This window comes from Phacochoerus africanus, chromosome 2 (assembly GCF_016906955.1).
Source record: "Phacochoerus africanus isolate WHEZ1 chromosome 2, ROS_Pafr_v1, whole genome shotgun sequence".
NCBI classification, from domain to species: domain Eukaryota; kingdom Metazoa; phylum Chordata; class Mammalia; order Artiodactyla; family Suidae; genus Phacochoerus; species Phacochoerus africanus.
The window spans coordinates 255,591,442-255,614,333 of NC_062545.1; the positions used below are offsets into that span (position 1 = coordinate 255,591,442).

The window sequence follows — 22,892 nt, forward strand, 5'->3', positions numbered from 1 at the left end:
GCAGGAACTAAGGCCCCCATCCAGGGGGTGGGTGGAATGATGATACTGACCTTCCTGACATCAATCAACTAAGTCTTGGACTCTGTTGGCCTTTATCCCAATTCCATGCTGACTCCTCTTCTGCTCAAGCCTGCCATGAACACACATGTACCCTTAGCTTAAACTTCCCCAATTTTGCTACTAGAGATTATCACACTACGTGAAGTAAGTCAGAAAGAGAAAGACAAATACCATACGAAATCACTTAGATGAGGAATCTAAAATACGGCACAAATGAACCTATCTACAAAACAGAAACAGACTCATAAACAAAGAAAAGAGACTTGTGGTTGCCATGGGAGAGAGGGGAGCGAGTGGGATGGACTGGGAGATTAAGGTTAGCAGATGCAAACTATCACATTTAAAATGGATAAACAAGGTCCTTCTGTATCCAACCTCCTGGGATAGACTATGAAGGAAAATAATATTTTTTTAAAAAGAATGTGTGTGTATGTATATATATATATATATATATACACACACACACATACACACACATACATGACTGAGTCACTTTGCTGTACAGCAAAAATGCCACATTCAAACTTCATAACTCCACTGATCCTGCTGGTCCAAATAGTGGAATGACTATTCACTTGAATCCTGGGGATGGCAACGCAATACAGGAAGTCATCATAGAAACCGGACTTGACTGTTCCCAGCAAGAGACCACCCACAAGGCATGGCAAACGTTATATCCCTCACTAGGAAAAGACAAGGTCCTTAGTGCCTGCCCGGGATGTAATTTCTCCATGGACCCCTACAACCGGACCAACAGGATATCAGACTTAAATCCCAGTGCCAGTGTTCCCGTTGTGGCTCAGAGGAAATGAATCTGACTAGTATCCATGAGGACGCAGGTTCGATCTCTGGCCTCGCTCTGTGGGTTAAGGATCCGGCATTGCCATGGGCTATGGCATAGGTTGCAGACATGGCTTGGATCTGGTGTTGCTGCGGCTATGGCATAGGCCAGCAGCTACAGCTCTGATTTGACCCCTAGTCTGGGAACCTCCATATGCTAAGGGTGCATTTCCCCCCCCCCCAAAAAAAAAAAAATCCCAATGCCAACTGGATAGACAAAGGTATGGTCTGCTTTGAGGGAAGACTAATGTTTTCGGGTGCTCACAATGATAGTTCCGCAATAGGATGAGCATCCTAACGTCTAAGCCCCACCCAGACTCACAGGTATTGCACCATTGGCACTGTCTCCCCTCATCCTGAGTTTATTGGAGCACTCAATGAGATGCGACCCACCAGCCACAGAGACAGGGTTCACAAAAAGGGGAGTTGGACTCAATAGTGGCAAGGGTCATTTCATCACTGCTCCTTAGCAGCAGGTGGGGAAGAATTTACAATGCTGTTGTTCTTTAAAGAGTGATGGAAACTGTGTCTGAGGCGGCTAAGGAATCTGGAATGGATTTGAAAATCTGGCAGAAGTCACTTGACTCACTGGCAAAATGGTCTTGGATAACAGATTCACCGTAGACTCTCTGTTAGCAAACTAAGGCAAGAGTACCTGTCTTAGCTAACACCTCCTGCCGTTTTTACATTAATACCAATGGGATTATTGAACAGTGTTGGCAAGACTCTAGAAAAGACCAACTGGCTTCATCACCAGAGTCAGGCTGAGCAGGCAAATGATATTTGAAAAGGAATCCAACAGCTCCTCCCAAAGATAACCTTGTTCCTTCCCTTTCCAGGTCCTTTAGCAGCTATTAATTGTTCTTTTTGGCCCTTGTCTGTTGAACCTTTTGGTTAAGTTTGTGCCTTCTGGGCTCCAGTGGTGTCAAATGAGGCTCATAACAGTGCAAGAATTTCAACTCATTGCAGCAGGAAGTTGACCCAGGTCCCTCCAGGTCCTTGGAACAGTCCCAGAGAAACTCCTACAGGTCTAGGGTAGGCTAGGGATCTGCAGCCCCTCTCCAGCAGGAAGAGCTTTCAGAAGAAGAGACTTTTGGCACCTTCATCCTTAAAAATAAGGGTTTGTAGAATCCCTCAGCGGGGAAGGAGAGATGCTGTGACCTGGCACCCTTCACTGGAGTGCTTGCACCTGGACAAACCATTCCTCCAGCAACAGGATACAAAGTGACTATCAGGGCCGAAAAATAGTTGCAGGCTTGCCCAGGTGGGGCGATGATGGACAATAAGGGACAAAAAGGCCGCAACTCAACTGCCATTTCTGTGGGGCCCAGAGTGAACGCGGGTACTGCCCAGGAGCCCTGCACACAGCGCCACCTAGAGGGTGGGCTGACCAGCTAAGCGACACCTCCTGCTCCATCCACGGACCCACCCCCTGTTGTTAGGCCATTTAAGGAACCAGCCCGCCCTCTGGGAGCGGGCAAGGGTTCTTGTTTCTTGTTCTTCCTTCTTTGTGCTGCAGTGCGAGCCCCAGTAAAGCCTTGACTGAATTTCCCATCAGGCCTCATCAATTTCAATGGATTAAAGGGTCCAAGGACCCACGTCGGTAACAATTCCACCCTAATTTCCATTTGATCCCTGATTTCAGTATAGTCTAGAAAAAAATTTTAAAAATAGCTGTGAAGGAGTTCCCGTCGTGGCGCAGTGGTTAACGAATCCGACTAGGAACCATGAGGTTGCGGGTCCGGTCCCTGCCCTTGCTCAGTGGGTTGACGATCCGGCGTTGCCGTGAGCTGTGGTGTAGGTTGCAGACGCGGCTCGGATCCCGCGTTGCTGTGGCTCTGGCTAGGCCGGTGGCTACAGCTCCGATTCAACCCCTGGCCTGGGAACCTCCATATGCCGCGGGAGCGGCCCAAGAAATAGCAACAACAACAACAACAACAACAAAAAAGACAAAAAAAAAAAGCTGTGAAAACTCCATGTCTTTGTGTGTCGTTCAGGTGAAATGATGACTCATTTGGCTTGACATTAGCAGGATGGCGGAAGAGGAGGTGCCAGCCCTCACAACCCCACAGACAGACCTATTTTAACAACCACTCACAGACAAGAATACCTTTGTGGGAGGGAGTCCGGAAGTACACACGAGAGGTTCTAGCACCCAGATGGAGCGAAGTGACAAAAGAACAGTTTCACTTGACCTGCATCTCTTCTCTCCTGAAGGAGCGGAGCACTGGCATCTCTGGGAGCTTGTGAGAGGGCAGAATTTCAGGCCCCTCCCCAGACCTGTTCAATCAGAGCCTGCTGCTAAACATGATCCCCAGGTGATGTGGATACACAGTATAAGCACTGTGCCAGCAGACCTGTGGGAATCCGTAAATAATGCATTGCACCGTTCTGTGTGTTAATTACAAGTTATATAGGAGTTCCCACTGTGGTGCAGTGGGTTAAGAATCCAACTGCAGCGGCTCCAGTCACTGCAGAAGCACGGGTTCGATCTATGGCTTAGTGCAATGGGTTAAAGAATCAGTGTTGCTGCAGCTGCGGCGGCGTCGGACACAGCTGCAGCTTGGATTCAATCGCTGGCCTGGGAATTTCCATGTGCCCTGGGTGCAGCCATTAAAAAAAAATTGTATAAATGGTGTCACACTGCGGGTCATTCCACATGTGGCTTTTTTTCATCTTAACAATTTGTTTTTGAGATCCAACGATGCTAAAATCTATCTAGGACATTCCCTCTTGTTGAAGAAAATTCACCTTTCCTTTGCTGATCATGAAATCTGTTATTAAATCAGATAGCAGCTTGGATTAGTGTGATCAGGTAGACAGGGAGATGCTCAGAGAGTCTTAACGCCCTCTCCTTACCAAAAAACGCACTCATTTCTTTCCTGGGAGGAATGCACTTCCCAAAGAAAAAGAGTGACTGCCTGTGGCTTTAAGACTAAATGTTACATGCCCAGGGGAAAAAAAAAAAAAAAAAGAAGTTTTAAGTCTGGATGTCTCAAGGTCATTGAGAATATTCAAAGCAAATTAGACAAGCAAAAATATTTACATCAACAGGGTGGAATAGGAAGGGCCATTTATCCCAGTATCTTTAAGGGAAACTGGCCAGCAAACCTCCCTGGGCTTTGACCTTTGCTCCGTATTTCACAGGCCCTCTGACATAGATCTTTCTTGACAAGTACAATGTCTGGCTTTATCATGATTTTTTTTATTCGCAAGGGCTTGTTACAAGAATATGGGATGTGGTGGAAATTTACTAGTTGAGGAATTGATAGAACCTAAAACGTGTGGCCGGTTTACTGGAGGAAGGTCAGTGTTGGGCACCAAGGACTCAGCTACCACAGCCTGGAAACCTGGTGACTCTACATGTTGGTGAAACATGTGGTCAAATGGTTGCCTGCTGTATCTTGGAAAACAGGCCGTGGGCTGGCAAAGGCTGTGGACCTAGAGGAATAGATAGAAAATATTCGGAGGGTTCAAATATTGGCATTGTGGCCATGGCTCTTGCTGATTTCAGCAAAACTTAAAAGAGGGAGAGACTTGGGCTAGAGCCAGCCAGGGTGCAAGCAGAGAGAGAAGATGGCACAACTTTGTTAAAAGAGACACCCTCTGCCTGAAGTGTCCCCTTGTTTGTGTCAGGGTTACTGCTTCTTTACCCCAACGCCAACCAGTTGTAATCAGTGGCTGTGGGGTGAAAACCTAGTTTCAGTTGGAGGCGATGTTGCTGCTGTTGAGAAGCTCTGATCCTACCAGCAAAGAGGGGATTAAGGGCCCATCCCACCCAAACATGTTCTTTTAGATGGCCTCAAATTAGCTACCATTAAATCAAGAAAAAAGGATAGAGTGGAGAGGGTAGAGGCCAGCCTAGGCGTTTCCAGGCTTAACTCTAAGTCTTGCTAAGATCTGGGAGTCTTGTTATATGCACATGGAAGAGTTAAGAGGCAAATACAAAACCTACAGAAGCCTAGCAGGTTTTGAGGAATTTGCATTGCCAAAAGAAAATTAGGTCTTGCTTGCCGAGACCAGCTCAGCAGGATGGGGCTGAAGAACGGGTGCTGTGAAACTTAAGGAAAAAAGTTAACATAAAGCAAGACACAGAGACATTTATCTTAAGTAAAGGTGGGAACCAGGGGACTCAAGGTCTCAGGGACCAAGATCCCCGCCTTAAGAAACCACACTGCTTTTATTGTGCTTTTTAGGATTACGTCAAGTGAGAAGGGGGTTGTAGGTGCAGGATATAGGTTTTTTAAAGTTATTTTTAAAAGTCACATAGCCTGTTGCTGATTAAGCTTTTATTCTGACCTTTAGGCATTTAACAGTCATTAGCATTTGAGGAAGCTTGGCGTCAGCTATCTGCACAGCATCTAGAGAATCACCATTGTGCTTCTGCAGAGGCATGCCTATCTGCAGCAACCCAGCAGCATGCCTAGGTTTGTACCTCAGTTCTCCTTGCTAGTGCATATCCAGCTAACCACCCCTCATAAACCCCTTGGGGCCATGGGGCTCTTTTATTCTTAAGAGGACCTATCATGCTGTGCAAATGGCAAGCCAATCTGCACAGGTCCGGTGTGCCTAGACCAATGCATTGTGTCCTCATTCAGCTGATCCTATGAATAACTTAGGCCTTTAGGTCTTTGTTCTTAAGCTTAAGACATTCCACCATCACTGTGACTGTTTTTCAAGCAGGAAGATGGGGTAAAGTAAAGGAGGAAGATGGGGTAAAGTAAAGCAGGACAAGATGGAGTTTTCAGCAGAGAGGCTGAGAAAATATTGTAGAAACATGTCTCGCGACACTTGCCTATAGCAAGAGCATGTAACCCTTTAATTCCCAAGATAACCTCCGAGAGCCTGCATGAACAGGCATCCTTCCAACTGCTCTGGCCAAAAGCCTTGGAGGCATCCTGGGTGCCAGCCTGTGCCTACTTAAACACACAGCATTAAACCAGGACTTGGTGTTTCCCAGAATTCCAGGTGGCACAGGCATGGAGTGGGCCTCAGTTCAAGTCCTAGAAGTATTAATACTCTTCAGCCAAAGACCACCAGGATCATACCTGTAGTTGAACAAACTGGGTTTATTTTATTTTATTTTATTTTTGTCTCTTTTTTTTTGCTATTTCTTTGGGCCGCTTCCGCGGCATATGGAGGTTCCCAGGCTAGGGGTCTAATCGGAACTGTAGTCACCGGCCTACGCCAGAGCCACAGCAACGCGGGATCCGAGCCGCGTCAGCAACCTACACCACAGCTCACGGCAATGCCGGATTGTTAACCCACTGAGCAAGGGCAGGGACCGAACCCGCAACCTCATGGTTCCTAGTCGGAGTCGTTAACCACTGCACCACGACGGAAACTCCAAACTGGGTTTATTATTGCAGCTAGGAAGACTGCTCACCATGGTAAACCATGGGTGTCTCCGTAAGAGCATAGGAAGAACCTACCACAGGCTTGGGGAGGATTTAAGGAAGCTCTGGAGTGGGTGCTGTCAGAAAGCAAGGGCAAGTCTATGACTATCTCAGATAAAATCTTATCTGAAGGAAGAGGAGTCCAGCATGAGGATAAAGCTATAATTAGTAAAGAAGCCACCACTGATTTTAGCCAAGAGAGGGCCACGTTTCTGGATCACACAATGATCTTGTTTTTATGACAAGTGATCTTGTCTGTGTTGGTGTTTCAGGAGATTCTGTCTAACAGAGTAACCTGGGCCAGCTGTGAGCATCAGCCGAGCTGGCGATAACACTGAAAGCTAGTGATGGGATCAGGCTGTTCCAGGAGAGCATGGACTGCCCTTTTCTTTCTCAAGTAAGTGGTGGTGCCTCCTTTGCAGGCCACAGGCAGCCAGCTTCTTTCTATGACCCAGGATGAGGTCAGCATCTTCAGTCTGCAGCCCCACCTGGTTGGCCCCAACTCTGCATCCAGATCTGTCCTGAGAACCCAGACGATGATGCTGCTCTGGCCAATGTACCCATTTCATTCCCATCCGTTTGCTTTCCTTCAGACACCTTCACGCCTCGCTTTTGGGTGTCCTTGACATTTTAGGCCTCATTTGCATAAAATGTTTGGGGTTGGGGGTGGATTTCAGCATGAGCTTATCTGCCACCCCTGGGGGTCTTTCTATGCCTCCCGCTTGGCTGTAGTTTCCGGTCATGTGGCACTATCCAGCCATCTCCCATCCCTTGCACTGGTTACTACTGTTCCTGTTCTAAGAATTCCCAAGCGATACGCCCTTGGGGGTGTCAGCTGGTCTATTCCCTAAATGCCACCTTTTAAAGACGAGTGATTCTAGCATGACTGGTTGACTTTCTACATAGTCTTTTGTCATATTTTACCAAACCAGACCAAGCACTTCAGTCAGGAATAAAAGCCCTCAATCTAATTCTTCAGATCTAGAGGCAGAGTAGAATATGGGGAGCATTGGATGCTTAGAAAGCCTTCTCTCATTACTATAAACCTTATGTCCATCATGAATGAGTCATTCTTTTTGCATGACAACCCCACCCATGTCTCGCTCTGCCCCAATGCCCACGTGTAGCTCTTACACTGTTTTCGTTATCAGCTGATGTTGGGAAGGGATTATAACGGGAGAGGATCTTTCATTTCCCTTTCTCCAAAGCCTGTAAACTCCCCAAAGAAGAGGTTAATAACATTTAGCCTCCTTGGTGCTTCCTGACTGTACCAAGTGTTGACTGTTGAAGATGTGTTCTCACATTTCATGGAATCTCACTTAACATGTTCACCGCTGACAAGAGTGGTGTCTGAAGGAGGTTTTCCAAGAGTTTGAAAGGAAGGACACCGACCACCTCATGGGATGAAAGGGGTAGAGAAGCAGGGACCTGAAGGCATAGCCTGAAACGTGTCGAGCTGGTATCAGGCCCCAGCAGCATCTATCCCTCAGCACTGCATTAAAAAAGTGAATTCTAGGATGGATCGAGTCTGTTAATTGTTTTTTGTTGTTTTTTTTTGTCTTTTTGTCTTTTTTAGGGCCGATTCCTGCAGCACATAGAGGTTCCCAGGCTAGGGGTCGAATTGGAGCTGTAGCCGCCGGCCTACGCCAGAGCCACAGCAACACAGGATCCGAGCTGCATCCGCAACCTACACCACAGCTCACGGCAATGCTGGATCCTTAACCCACTGAGCGAGGCCAGGGATCGAACCCACAACCTCATGGTTCCTATTCAGATTCATTAACCACTGCGCCACAATGGGAACTCCAATAATTGGTCTTATCAGGTCACTAAGAAATGGGCAAATGGAAAGGCCAGCTTCACACAGTGGGACAAGGAATTGCTGCAGAGGAGGGAGAATCTTGAACCTCAGGGAAGATTCTGAGAAGCCAGAGGAAGATGATGAGTATGGGGCCAAGGAAGTCCCCCCATCCTCATCCGCTTCCTGTCAGCCCCACATCTCTTATGGAAACAAAGATGAGTCACAGGACTGCAAGGAGAATCATTTATTGACCTGGTAGAGGAGGTTCTCCTCATGGTGGCGCTGTCCTGGGTCTGGCGGAGGGAGTCAGGAATTTGGAGAATACTTTTGATTCTTGGTGAGCTGATGAATCTTCCTAGATAATTAGGGAAGATCCTGAAGAGGCAGAGATAATGCCTTTCTGGCTTTCTGTGTGCTCCGGATGGAAGCTGGATCACAGGACTTGTCACCAGATGATGGGGGGACCAAGGAGGAGAAGATCCTGGAGCCCACATGAGGAGGCCTTCACTCAGCACTAAACAAGCAGATGAGAAAGAGAACACACAAACATATTAAGCCTTCTCAGACTGAACTGACGACAAAGAGAATTTCTATTATTTAAAAAAAGTTGGCGTAGTGGGTAAAGAATCCAACTGGGAACAATGAGGTTGTGGGTTTGATCCCTGGCCTCACTCAGTGGGTTAAGGATCCAGTGTTGCTGTGAGCTGTGGTGTAGGTCGCAGACGTGGCTCGGATCCCGAGTGGCTGTGGCTCGGGTGTAGGCCGGTGGCTACAGCTCCGATTCGACCCCTAGCCTGGGAACCTCCATATGCCGAAGATGCAGCCCTAGAAAAGAGAAAAAGACAAAAAAAAAAAAATTGAAGAAATAGATATCAACCTGTGTTCTAACCACGCTATTAGCCAGTGTGTTAAGTAAATAACTTTTTTTTCCCATTGCTGATTCCATCTTAACTTTCCCCCAGGTGAGTCTATGAAAAGAAGAAAGGAAGCACCCAAGGCTGGTAGGCTTGTTTCTGCCACCTGCAGCATTGGACGGTTGAAAGAATTTTTGGTAAACTGAGGAATAACGACAAAAGTCATGGCTATCTTTTTTTTTTTTTGTCTTTTTGCTATTTCTTGGGCCGCTCCTGCGGCATATGGAGGTTCCCAGGCTAGGGGTCGAATCGGAGCTGTGGCCGCCAGCCTACGCCAGAGCCACAGCAACGCAGGATCCGAGCCGCGTCTGGAACCTACACCACAGCTCACGGCAACGCCGGATCGTTAACCCACTGAGCAAGGGCAGGGACCGAACCCGCAACCTCATGGTTCCTAGTCGGATTCGTTAACCACTGCGCCACGACGGGAACTCCGGCCATCTTTTTTGAACTGCTTACCTTACATAAGCCACAGTTGCTAAGACTTTCCCGTATAGTATCTGAGTGAAGCCCCACAATAAATCCGAGGCGGGAAACAGATGAGGAGACTCAAGGGTCTATTTTCGATTGGAAGACAACTGGAAAGTCAGACAGCTCTGTTCCCAGATTAGAAGTTAAGGATGTGCAGAGATCAAAGGAAGAGATTTTCCCCCCATAAATTGGAGGGTGAGATGGCCTTCTGAGCTTGGAAGATGGACCATGAACACAGACATGTATTTGAGGTTCATACTCACACCCGTTTCCCACTTACAACTTTCAGTCTTAATGACTTTTAGCACACGATCAGTTACCGAGCCCTTTTCTCCAGCATTATAGCCACCCCGTCACTCTGTAAAGTAGACATCGTTGTTTCCTTTTAATTGCTGTGTCATTTGCTCCGAAGCTCAGGGCAGGACCGGGTCCTGAACCCAGGTGCTCCAACGTCAAATTTCAAGTTCTCCCAACAAGCTTCCTTCCCAAATTATTTTCATTGTAGTCTTTGGATGGAACCCCCCAATGCTTTTGGAAGACACTGACCCCCTGGGCCACACCCTTTCCACCAGAGCTGACCAACCTGGACTCCTGGACTTCTCCACTCCCTCGGAGTTGGAAGCAGCGATCTATAGAGGCAGAAGAGAACACATTCAAACCAACCAAAAAGACCAGCCCCCGTTTATTTCCCAGAATGAAACCAGATGACTCTCCAGGCGAGGACAAAGGGGGACGGATCGGGGGAGGGATAAGCGTCTCTCGGATTTCCCCCTTCAGTAAGGTCCGCATTCAGCAAAAGGGAAGTTAGGCAGAGAAGGCCAGGGATGGTTAAGCTCACCAATTTGGGTCAGATCGATTATGTTTTCCTTGATGATGCCGTATTGTTGGCAAATCTCCACAAACCTGTCCTTGAGTTTTGGCTCCACATCTGGTTTTCGGCCTGTGGGAAGAGGGACAGTAACTGCTTTTGTCTTGTTCCCTGGTCTGTGAGGCTCAGGAGCGAGGTGGGGCTCCAGATGGGTGGGAAAAGGGAGGGTGCTGACTGGCTGCTTAGGCAGAGGTCTTGCGGATGGACTATGACCTGTCTTGAGCTTGACATCTTTAGGATAGCTTCCTGGCACCATGAGAGACTCATCCTTTTCCCATCACTGAGCCTGAGGGATTTTTACCAAAGGTGAGCATCTGCCTTCAGAGAACAGGTGTCTCAGGATAGCATTGGGAAGGCCATGGTGTCTCCAGGCCGCCTTCCCTCCCTGGTCCCCGTGCCCCAGGATAAGTGTCGGCATGACAGTACAGTACCGTAGAACTCCATCAGCTGGAATGTTTTGTCGCCATTGACATTCACAAGATGTATAATGATATAGTCAGAATAGTTCACTTCAAGTAGGCGAAATTTGTTCTCTCCATCGTCTGGCAGGGGAGGGAAACGGAACACAGCTCAGAACTTTATTTATTTATTTTACCTTTTTTTTTTTTGGTCTTTTTAGGGCTGCACCGATGGCACATAGAGGTCCCCAGACAAGGGGTCGAATCGGAGCTGTTGCTGCCGGCCTACGCCAGAGCCACAGCAACACCAGATCTGAGCCGTGTCTGCGACCTACACCACAGCTCACGGCCACGCCGGATCCTTGACCTGCTGAGCAGGGCCAGGGATTGAACCCTCAACCTCATGGTTCCCAGTCGGATGCATTTCCACTGCACCATGATGGGAACAGCCTCAGAACTTCTTTGAAGTCCATGGGAAGGAAGTGACCCCTTTCACTCATTCTCTCCCGCAAAACAAATCCACATGCCTATCCTGAAAGAGAGAGCGAGTGCTTTTGGCTGCCTTCCATTTGCATTGCTCTGGGCTCCATGAGGCAACGGCTAAGGTCAACTGGTAGACTGACCACTAGTGGTGGGGAATTCAGCCACAGTGGCACCTTCCCCTCCATCATCTTCCCCGAGACTCACCTAGCCCCCTGGCCATCTCTGCCAACCAAGACGTGTCTCTGTCCTCTCTATAAGCCCCATTGGAATTATACACCCAGCGCTCTATAATATTGAATAATATTCAATACTACTAATAATAATGAATAATATTGAATAATATTCAATATTAATAACAATAATGAATAGTAATAATATGCTATATAATACTGAAACATATGACAATGGCTCCAGACATCAGAAAGTAGGCAGCGAATGAGAAGCTGTCCTGCCAATTTACCTTTTTTTTTTTTGTCAATTTTCTTTAATTGCAGGAAGCACATATGACCAGACTGCCTTCTCTATCTGATGGTATTATGTGCCAGGCATTGGCTTTTACACATGCATTTCTCCCAAACTCAGGATATTGGCTATTCGCTGGCCTCATTAGATTATTGAAATAAGCATTGGTCAGGAATTGATCAAGATCCTGAAGATACTGGGGTTTAGTACAGTCTTTGTGGTTGGAAGTAGAATGTAAAAAGACTTTTTTTTTTGGCATACTTACAGGCAACTGTATACACACCATCTCCTACTTTGTCACAAACCACATAAAATTCAGTACACTCTCCGTTTACCCTGAAAAACAGAATGCGCTGATGCCCAAGAGAGACTGATGGGGCTGGCTCCCTTCCACGACTGTGGTTTGATTCCCCTGATTAATTGTGGAGCATTCTGGGGTACCGCTTCCAGAGCGCTTTCATCTATGTTATTTCACTCTAGTTGGTACTTTGAGAATGAGTCAACAACTTCTGTCACTCTTAGTATTATGACCGCTATTTGTCTAGAGAATGAGCTCAGTTTCACCATGCGCCGGCCCCTCAGTCACGTACCTTACAAACACGACCTCACCGGGTCCTCACAAAAAAACCACAAGAGGGATTAGCATCACCTTCTCTTACCCAAGGGAAAATCGAGGTAGAAAGAGATGAACTTTCTTAGTCACACAACTAGTAAAATAGAGAGATTCAAGAGCTAGACTTGCTGTTGATTTCCAAATGCTATTCTTGCACCCTACACTGTACTGCCACGCTACTTAGGAGTCTGTCACCCCTCTACCCCTTACCTCCTCTGCTCCCATTTAAATTTATTCCTGTCACCAGTCCTCATCTCTGAATATAGGAAAGCCACAGGTTTATCAAGCCTTAGATCAGTGCCAGGTGACGGACTCCGATTTTGGATACAGACTCGGAATGTTTCTGTGTGTGTGTGTGTGTGTGTGTGTGTGTGTGTCCAAGACCATATTCGGGCTTCTGGTTTTTTTCTTTCCTAAGTGAAAAAAGCCACACTTACTTTATCTGAAATGTAAAGGCTAGGGAAGAGTTGTCCAAGACACGGATACGCTCCACAAAAACTCTCATGCTACCATTTTCTTCTATATTTTCCTTGGCGTCTGAGGCCAAAAGAATGGAATACCACTCGCCGGCAATCTGCAATAAATTGAGAAAAAGATTGGCCGAGAAAGGGGGCGAGGATACCACACAAATGCTAGTCTCTTTGAACTCCGGCCAGAACTCACAACGCTGATGTGAAGATGCAATTCGAACACAGGCCAACTGGCACCACACCGAGGCCTCTTTCCACTGTCCCTTCCGTGAGAAGGCAGGTCCCCAAGTATGTCATCTTTTAACATGGCACAACTCCCTCAGCCCCAGGTCTGAAACTGCCCCTTTTGTCTAATATGTCAAGGCACTCCTGCCCTCCAGGAGGGCCACCTTGCTTCCGAATCCCCCAAACCACCCCCCAGACCCGAAGGCACTCTGCTCCATTGACCCTACCTTGGAAGTATCGAAGTTGCTTGTCACAACATCTTGGCCTGCTTCCTTGTGGGAACAGGCTAGAGTCAGCCCTAGACACAGCAAGAGCAGCAGCTTCATCTTGGCAGTGGACAGCACTGTCTCCTCCGTAGTGACTGGGACTGAATCTCTCCCCTCTGGTGGCTTCACTCCCCAGTGCCTCTATTTTCGTATCTGCTCTGGGTTCAGTGTTTTATCTCCTCCTTGGTTCCTCCCACTCCATGAAATGGTCTGTCATTCACTGGGGTGAGGCCAAGGACTGTTCCTGCCCTTTTGAAAGCTGGCAATCTCACCTCTTAGATCTGCTTAGTGACCTTACATGTCTCGAAGTACATACTCAAGTAAAATAGTGGATGCTTTACAGGACTGCCTTGTGGAACCAGATTTAACTGTGGATCCAGCTTGCAATCAGAAATCCAGCTGCATGGGGCAGAAATGGAGTCTTACTGAGAAATGGGATGTGTAGGGACTCTATTTCCAGCCCCTCACAATGTGTGCAGAATTGGGAGAATTACTCTGTTTTTATAGCCTCAGAAACAAAGAAACTGCCTCTACCAAAAACAATGGTACCTATCACAAAGCATTAACATATGGTGGGTTAAAATAGGGTTGAATAAAATAATGTTTTCAGAGTATGGTGTCTGGCATTCAATTCAGTATATCTCGATTCCTTGTTCTCCAGATTTGACCACTGCAGCCTTTCCTTTCCACAGAATGACTGAACAAGTGTTTAATCACCATGTATGCCTCGCATTCATAGGTCCCATAGAAGAAGTTTTAGGGAAGCGTTTTTTGTTTGTTTGTTTGTTTTTTTAAACTGTGCCTGAGGCATGCGGAAGTTTCTGGGCCAGGGATTGAATCTGTGGCACAGCAGTGACCCAAGCAGGTGCAGTAACAATGCTGGATTCCTAGGTGCTAGGCCACCAGGGAACTCCTAAGCAACTTTCAATGAAGGTGGGGAAATGCTTCGTATACTCAATAAGAACTTCACCCTACAAACATACGAAATAACCCAAGTGAATAGGACCAAGTCCAGACCACTGCAGTCAGCAAAGGGGTGCTATTAGGGAGAGAGCATCATGTGGAAAGTGCCCAAGAACACGGAGTTTGGAGTCATGGAGACCTGGGCTTCCTCCCCGTCTCTGCCATTTTGAAGCCATGAGAGCAGATTTAACCTCTCTGAGCCTTAGTTTCCCCATAGTGTGGATAATTACACCTGCCTACAGGCTGCTGCAGGGATTCAATGGGATGCTTTGTGTAGAATCCTCAGCATTACATCCAGCCCACACTGGACTGGGGGAATCGGAGACTTATTCTTGGGGAAGGTGGGACTTGAGGTAGGTCTTGAAAATTAGGGAGGGTATCACACGATCACGTTCCCATCCCATCACCACTGCCAACCCTCACAGCACCATGTTATAACTTTCTGCTTCTGGTGGAGACGTCTTTCCTGTTCACCTTTGGACCTACTGTAACACCTGTTACAAAGTATTACCTTTAGAATGATGGACCCTCCATATCCTATCTTAAAAGCACTAGGAATTCTTGGTTTTAGTGGGGGTGTTTTGGGTTTTTTTTTTTTTTTTTTCTTGTTAGGGGCACACCTGTGGCACATGGAAGTTTCTAGGCTGCGGGTCATATTGGAGCTGCAGCCTCCAGCCTACACCATAGCCACAGCAACACCAGGTCTGAGCCACTTCTGTGACCTACACCACAGCTCATGTCAACGCCGGATCCTTAACCCACTGAGAGGGGCCAAGGATGGAACCTGCATCCCCATGGAACCCTCATGGTGGGTTTGTAATCCACTTAGCCACAATGGGAACTCCCAAGGGAATCCTTGTTGTTAGAAGTAACCTTATAGAAAATCTTTTTTGGGAGTTCCCGTCGTGGCTCAGTAGTTAACGAACCCGACTAGGAAACACAAGGTTGCGGGTTTGATCCCTGGCCGTGCTCAGTGGGTTAAGGATCCGGCATTGCCGTGAGCTGTAGTGTAGGTTGCAGACGTGGCTCAGATCCTGCATTGCTGTGGCTCTGGTGTAGGCCGGTGGCTACAGCTTCGATTCGACCCCTAGCTATGATGAGCCTGGGAACCTCCATATGCTGTGGGAGCAGCCCAAGAAATAGCAAAAAGAAAAAAAAAGAAAGAAAATCTTTTTTGTAAAAAGGGATATTATTTTGAGGCAGTGACCTTGTAATTTATATTATGGGGTCACAGGGATAGAGAGAGGGTGCAGGACTGAAATCCATGATCAGAGACTGTTGTGGATGATCTTATCCACTAAGATCTGAGGTGACTGCTCCCCACTCTGGCTATTCACTCCTATTTCCACATTTTTAGTGGTTGGCTCAAGCACTGCCAGGGAAGCCAGGAAACACTGAGCCAGTAAGGTCAAGGCTGCAAGAATATCTAAGGGTATGATGCATTCCATCCCGGGGCTTGGTGAAAGAAAACCCAGACAATAAGTACCACATGATATTACTTACATGTGGAATCTAAAATATGATAAAATAAGGAGTTCCTGCTGTGGTGCAATGGGATTGGCGGTTTCTTGGGAGTGCTGGGACCCTGGTTCAATTCCTGGCCTGACACAGTGGGTTAAGGATCCGGCATTGCTGCAGCTGCAGCTTAGGTTGCAACTGTGGCTCAGATCTGATCCCTGGCCCGGGAACTCCGTATATCGAGGGGTGGCCAAAAAGGAAAAAGAGAAAAACCCAATAAAATGAGTTTATCTACGAAACAGAAATAGATGTAGAGAACAGACCTGTGGTTGCCAAGGGGAGGGAGGGATGGATTGGGAGTTTGGGATTAGCAGATGCAAACTATTATATATAGGATGGATAAACAACAAGGTCCTGCTGTATAGCACAGGGAACTATATTCACTATCCTATGATGAGCCATAATGGAAAAGAATACAAATAAGAATAAATATGTATAACTATACACACTACTATATATAAAATAGATGGTTAACAGGGATCTACGGTATAGCACAGGGAAATTTCAATACTGTGTAATAACCTACATGGGAAAATAATCTGAAAAAGAATGGATATAGGTATATGCATAACTGATTTACTCTGCTGTATGCCTGAAACTAAGACAACTTTCTAAGTCAACTATACTCCAATAACATTTATTTTAAAAAAGAAGTTGTGAGTTTAACTGAATCGCTCTGCTGTACAGAAGAAATTAACACATTATAAATCAACTATACTTCAACAAAATTTTTTTAAAAAGAAAACCCAGACAAAACCAAAGCCAAACGACTATTAAGTCGATCAAGAGCGATGCTTAGCTTTCCAACAGGATGCCCTTAAATAATATTTGTGCGCTGCATTTAAATATTTGCAGTAGGTGCTGTAAATTAATGACCTGAAAACACTCTCACAACTTAAAGATGACCAATAAATACCACAGTTGGGTGATACTGACTTTCAAACAGTGGAAGATAGGAAGGATAGAGAGATGGGGAAAGATGACCAAAAAAAGGAAATAGAAAAAGAGTAACCACTGGTGTTAGCATTTCCCAGGAGATAGTATAAGTTCATGGAATAAGGATTCATTTTACAAAAGTTCACCTGACTACCCATCAATAGGGAATACCTCTATTACAAAATGCAAGATACAAAGGGCAATCATCTGACAGAGTAATTTTGTCTTGAGCATAGCAAGCTGATTTGGGAGCTAGTGCTTCTAAAGGATTTTTGAGAAACAATGACTCAACTTAGCTCAACTACCATTTACAAATGCCTGCTCACAGAGTTCCCATTATGGTTCAGCAGGTTAAGAACCCAACTAGTACCCATGAGGATGCAGGTTTGATCCTTGGCCTTGTTTAGTAGGTGAAGGATCCAGTGTGGCTGCAAGCTGTAGCATAGATCACAGATGATACTCGGATCTGGTGTTGCTGTGGCTGTGGTGTAAGCCTGCAGCTGCAGCTCCAATTTGACCCCTAGCCTGGGAATTTCCATAGGCCGCAGGTGCAGCCCTAAAAAAACAAACAAACAAAAAAAGCCTACTCTGTGCTTAGCCTATACCGGGCACTTTCAGGGGCTAAAGGGATTAATAAGATAAGGGCTGTGTGCTCAAGAAACTCCTGGCCAGTGTGTGGATGCTTTGAAAACAATCTAATTATAAGGTAGAAAGTAAAAGAAAAGAAAAAAACGAAACAAAAAGAAAAAGAAAAGCAATACAGGAGAACAGAAAAGCCAAGAGTGATGAGAAGAGGAACAACAGGGGAAAAAGAAAACGTGGCTTGGTCCAATGGACGACGGACCACGTAATTCCAGGAACAGAGCCAGAGAATTTTTCCCTCCAGATGAGCAGAGCTTTGTCTAAAAAAACACCAGCTTTAATAGACCACAATTTTGTCTCCCAGCCCAGTGGAGAGGGAGAGGGAGGCTGTCTGGGATGTCAAGGTTTTGTGGAGAAAGGTGAGTCTGAGGAGCCAGCCTCAGCCAGTACAACAGAAGCAGATGGACCAAGGGTCCATCCTGTCCTGTGTCACCACCCTGGAGAGCTAGCCTTTGGGCTCTATCTATGGGCCCAACTGACGACAGGAGTAACCAGTCATTCCAGGGCTGAGCTGCCCAGGCCCCAAACATCTACCCATCTTTGAAGAACAGAGATTATTTTAAAACAATTGTAGTCCCACATTGCAAACATGACACTGACACCTGAATCCAGACTAGTGTATTACAGTGCTCGCTTCGGCGCGCATATACAAAGTACTACAGTACAGTCAAGTTGCATCAGTTACTTTTATATTTAAGGCGCTTAGACGTAAACTCAGAAACAATCTGGTAATCAGATAAAGAAGGTCTTGTTCAAAGTCATGTTTGTTCAAGCAGGGGACTGTGCCAGGATCCACTTACCAAGGCAAATAGTTATAACGGGGATATATTTTGCAGCAGTACAAAAATCATCTGTTCACGGGCCAGATATTAAAAAATAATACTTTGATGTCATAAAGTATCAGTGAGTGTCAGATAATTGCTTTACAAATATTGTTTCATATAATCCTTATAATAGTTCTGTTTGATGAGAACGATCATTCTGTTTACAGAGGTATAGACTGAGACTCAGGTTAAGTAAACTCACCAAGATCACACAGCCACTAAGTGGGAGAACCCATAATTGACCCAAGATTGTCTGATCCCAGAGCACTTTCTCTTACTGACTCAATTTTCGTTGGTTCGTTCGTTCCTTCGCTAGGGCCCCACTTACAGCATATGGAAGTGGCCAGGCTAGTTCACATCCTCGTGGTCACTAGTCAGGCGCATTTCCACTGAGCCACAACGGGAACTCCCTCATTGACTCTGTAACACAGGTCAAGGATGGACGTTCTGACATGAAGGACAGATAGAAAAGGAACAAGTGACAATTTAAACCCCAGAGGTGAGAGTTACTACTGAAAAAGTTGCATGCAGATTTCCCCAAAATGTGGCACTAAGGATGCAGCTGCAAGTGTGATGAAGTGAAGGCCAAGCAGCAACTCTCTCGGTCGATGAATGTTTGATGGAAGAATGGATGGAAGGATGGGTAGTTTGGGGGAGTATTGCTCTTCTAATAAGGAATTGGGAGATGCTTCCACACCCCAGAAAAGCAAAAACTATTCTCTTCCACCTGTGGTCGCAAGTTAAGTACCTGATCACCAACCACATTAGACTTCCTCACCCTTGGAAGTTCCTGTTGTGACTCAGTGGGTTAAGACCCCGACTTGTAACCATAAGGATGCGGGTTTGATCCCTGGCCTCACTCAGTGGGTTAAGGATTTGGCATTGCTGCAAGCTGTGGTGGAAGTGCAGATGCGGCTCAGATCCTTAGTTGCCGTGGCTGTGGCATGGGCTGGCAGCTGCAGTTCCGATTCGACCCCTACCCCAGGAACTTCCATATGCTGCAGGTGCGGCCCTAAAAAGAACCCCCTCTCCCCAAAAAAAAAGACTTCCTCACCCAACCCCAGAATATAGAGCATTTTATAAATGACCCATGGGAAAGGTAACAATCTGCCAGGTGGCTGGGAAACGACTAATCTAAGTCATGACTCAGTGTGGGCGAGGGACTTCTGGAGTCCATATATGACCAGATAACAATCCATTTGTAACAGGCAACTGGATTTGAAACTAACTGGCTGGCTAGAAACGGACTTAGTGACCTTGTCTTTAGTCACACTCTGAATTGAACAAATTGCTCATTGAGAAAGCCGGGAGCAACAGTCAGGCTGTGTTATATAACAACAAGACCCAGTCCGTGCCAAGATGAATAGCAAGAAATAAAGCTGATGTGATTCATGTGCCAGAATGGAATCATTCCTTGGTCCCTAGCATCCAGGGTGATTACATATTCTGTTGGTACTGGCTCAAATTCAGTTCTAAAATATGCACTCCCTTCACCGAGGGAGGTTGCTTGGAGCTAAGAGCATCCCATCGGTACCATCTGGGTCCCCGGAAAGGAGATACTAAGGCAGATTTAGGAGTGTGAAAAGCTTACTGGGAGGGACACTTGAGAAAGGGAAAAGGGATCTGAGACGGCCTCTGTCAGCCCCCCTGGGAACTCTGAGAGTCCCGGCTTAGGCAGAAATGGATGGGACCTTGTACCACAGTCTCGCGCAGTCACTGGATGGGCTGCCCCAAGGACACCGCTAGCTCGGCTCAGGAGTGGAGGGCCATCTGAACCAGTTATCAGTGGAGGCTGTGAGGCGCCACATGCCTCGCAGCTTTCTTGAAAGGGGAACGAGCCCTTTCTGGAAGAGGGACTCTGAGCAAGACATCTCGATAAATAAGGAGTCCCCCCAAAAGAGGTCGAGTTCTCTGCCCACCTAGGGCAGGGGAAGGGGTGAAAGCAGAAACCCTTTCCCTTCTTTTCTAGTTTGAAATTTCCACCACAACCTGAGGGGTCCCTAAGGTAAGAAAACCAAGGAGCCCAGTGAATGTTGTCTCCAGATTCCCTCACGAAAATTCAGCAAGTACCTCGTACACGTGGGCCCAGGCTACCCAGAGGTCCATCTGGGACTCTCAGCTGCTCATCCTTTAGGATCAGTTTATTCCAATGGTACTGACAGCATCAGGCTTGGGGAGGGGGTTAGACAGTTTGGGCAGAGGGGGAAGAATCAAAGGTGTTGAATTCTGGGAGTTCCCACTGCGGCGGGAATCTGACGGCAGGGGCTCGGGTTCCATCCCTGACCTGGGAACTTCCATATGCCACAGGTGTGGCCATTAAAAAAAAGTGTTGGATTCTGGACCCCTTGGGTCCAGATATTTATCCAAAGATAAAGATTATCCACAGAGCAATTTTGCCATAGGCTGGCTCTCATTTGAAAAATAAAGAAAATCTGCTTCATAACATCAGTGTAATGGTACGATCACTGGTACCATCAATGGTTCCACCAGTCTGATGGAATTATTATTTATTATCATTATTATTACTTTTATTTTGATGGTTGTACCTGTGGCATGTGAAAGTTCCCGGGCCATGGGTCAAATTGGAGCTACAGCTGCTGGCAACGCCAGATCCAAGCCATATCTGCAAACTATGCTGCAGCTTGCAGCAATGCCGGATCCTTTACCCACCGAGGGAGGCCAGGAATCAAACTTGCATCCTCACAGAGACAGCATTGGGTCCTCAACCTGCTGAGCCACCATGGGAACTCCTCTGGTGGAATTACTTATGCAAAGAGTCTGGCACAGTGCTTGGCACATAGTAAGTGGTCCACTAATGGGAGCTGATCATATTCTATTCTTTTGATCGACTTAGTCATTCACAGTCATTGTTGGCCTATGCCTAGGCCCCGAGAGTACACTGTTGATAAAAAATAGCTCAGGGAGTTCCGTTCTGGTACAGCGGAAATGAATCTGACTAGGAACCATGAGGTTGTAGGTTCGATCCCTAGCCTCGCTCAGTGGGCTAAGGATCTGGCATTGTCATGAGGCTGTGGGGTAGGTCGCAGACATGGCTCAGATCCTGTGTTGCTGTGGCTGTGGTATAGACTGGCAGCTATAGGTCTAATTTGATCCCTAGCCTGGGAACCTCCATATGCCCTGGGTGTGGCCCCCACCCCCCAAAAAAGAGAGAGACAAAAACAAAACAAAACAAAACAAAACACCCCCCTCAAACTCCTGTTGTTCCTGAGCCTCTACAGTCGTCTATTTCTTCTAAATCTTCACATTCTGGATCCTGTGCAGTCAAGAGCATGAGCTAAGGAAAAAGACCAAACTAGGTGGCTCTTCTTTAATTGTAGCCTCTAGAAAACCCCCTGATTTCATGCTTCTTTTCCTCATGCTGCACATTTGGCCTGTTCAAATAGTATCCTTCCTCCAAGGCCCCACTCAAGAATTCCTTCTCTTCGATTCCCCAGGTTTCACGCTCTCATCCTTCGTCTGTCTCCACGGCACCTAGAGTTTTACCTTCGCATGCAAGCAGCACCCACCCACTTGGTTCGTGCTGCTGTCAGAAGAGAATTCTCAGTGAATTAAAACACAGAACGCCCGTACAACGACACAGCGCGCCCATGTCAAAGATTTAATTAACTCATTATTGAAGGAACCCAAAGAATGACAGCTGAGGCAAAGGCGGATGTGAGAAGCAGCTGTGTATACAAGTCAGTGAAAGGAAAAAAACTGCTGGAATAACACTGCCAAGTTAACCACGGGAGGGTAATCTCCTGCTGGGCAATAAATCCACAACCTTTGTGGTTATTGGCTCAACTGAACAGAAATCATTTACAAGTTTACTGGACAAAAACAAAGGGCACCTTCTCAGTTTGGGACTAATTAACTTCTAACTTCAGAGTCCGGCCACTTAACAGTAGATGGCAAGTTAAACACAGTTGCATTTGCCAGGAGAACCGGATGACCCCAGGAAGGCTTATTAGACGGTGTTCTGGTATGAGGTTGAAGGACATGTGGTCGTCTTTGACCTTTTATCAATTTGGGGGTAATTTTCTGCAACCCTAGTTTCTATGGTTGCACATAGGGTGGAAAGGTAATTGTGAAGCGATAATGGCTTCGGAATCCGAAAAGCCTGGATTCAAATTCTGCCTCCACACTTAACCCCTGTGAGTCTCAGTGTCCTCAAAGAGTTGTTGCAAAGATAACAACTTCTAAACTGAAAAGGTTTAGAAAGTGCTGGAACACATGAGGTTCTCAATACATATTAGTTCTTTCATTCTCTTCCTCTCCTCCATTTCTTTTTAGGGCCGCACCTGTGGCATATGGAGTTTCCCAGGCTAGGGTTCAAATCGGAGATGCGGCTGCCTGCCTACACCATGGCCACAGCAACAGCCAACACCAGGTCTGAGCTGCATTTGCGATGTACACTGCAGCTTGCAGCAAGGCCAGGGATGGAACCTGCATCCTCATGGACCCTATGTCGGGTTCTTAACCGGCTGAGCTACAACGGGAACTCCCACACTGAGCTATTCTATCTTCTGGGGAAAGAGACTGTTCCAGGTCACCCTTCTTGGGAACTGACTAGTCTTTTCTGAGTGTCCACGAAAAGTGAAAAGAAGAGTAGGGAGTCTGAAGACAAGGTCGTACCATCAGGAGGGAAAAAAAAAAGCAAAACACAAAACAGAACAACAACAAAAAAAGAGCTTACAAGTAACACCAGAGTTCCACAAGAAAGCTCGGGATCGGCTGGCTGC

At 46.6% G+C, this 22,892-nt stretch overlaps 1 protein-coding gene across 1 annotated transcript; it reads right to left on the reverse strand.

Moving 5' to 3' along the window:
- Positions 1-8,326: 8,326 nt before the first annotated feature.
- Positions 8,327-13,424, reverse strand: LOC125120256 (salivary lipocalin). Its single transcript, XM_047768177.1, has 7 exons — positions 13,229-13,424; positions 12,744-12,880; positions 11,959-12,029; positions 10,782-10,892; positions 10,321-10,422; positions 10,066-10,111; positions 8,327-8,611 (listed from the first exon to the last, which is right to left on the reverse strand). Exons 1-7 carry the CDS (start codon positions 13,325-13,327, stop codon positions 8,602-8,604), a joined length of 576 nt encoding a protein of 191 aa, XP_047624133.1. The 5' UTR covers positions 13,328-13,424; the 3' UTR covers positions 8,327-8,601.
- Positions 13,425-22,892: the final 9,468 nt, after the last annotated feature.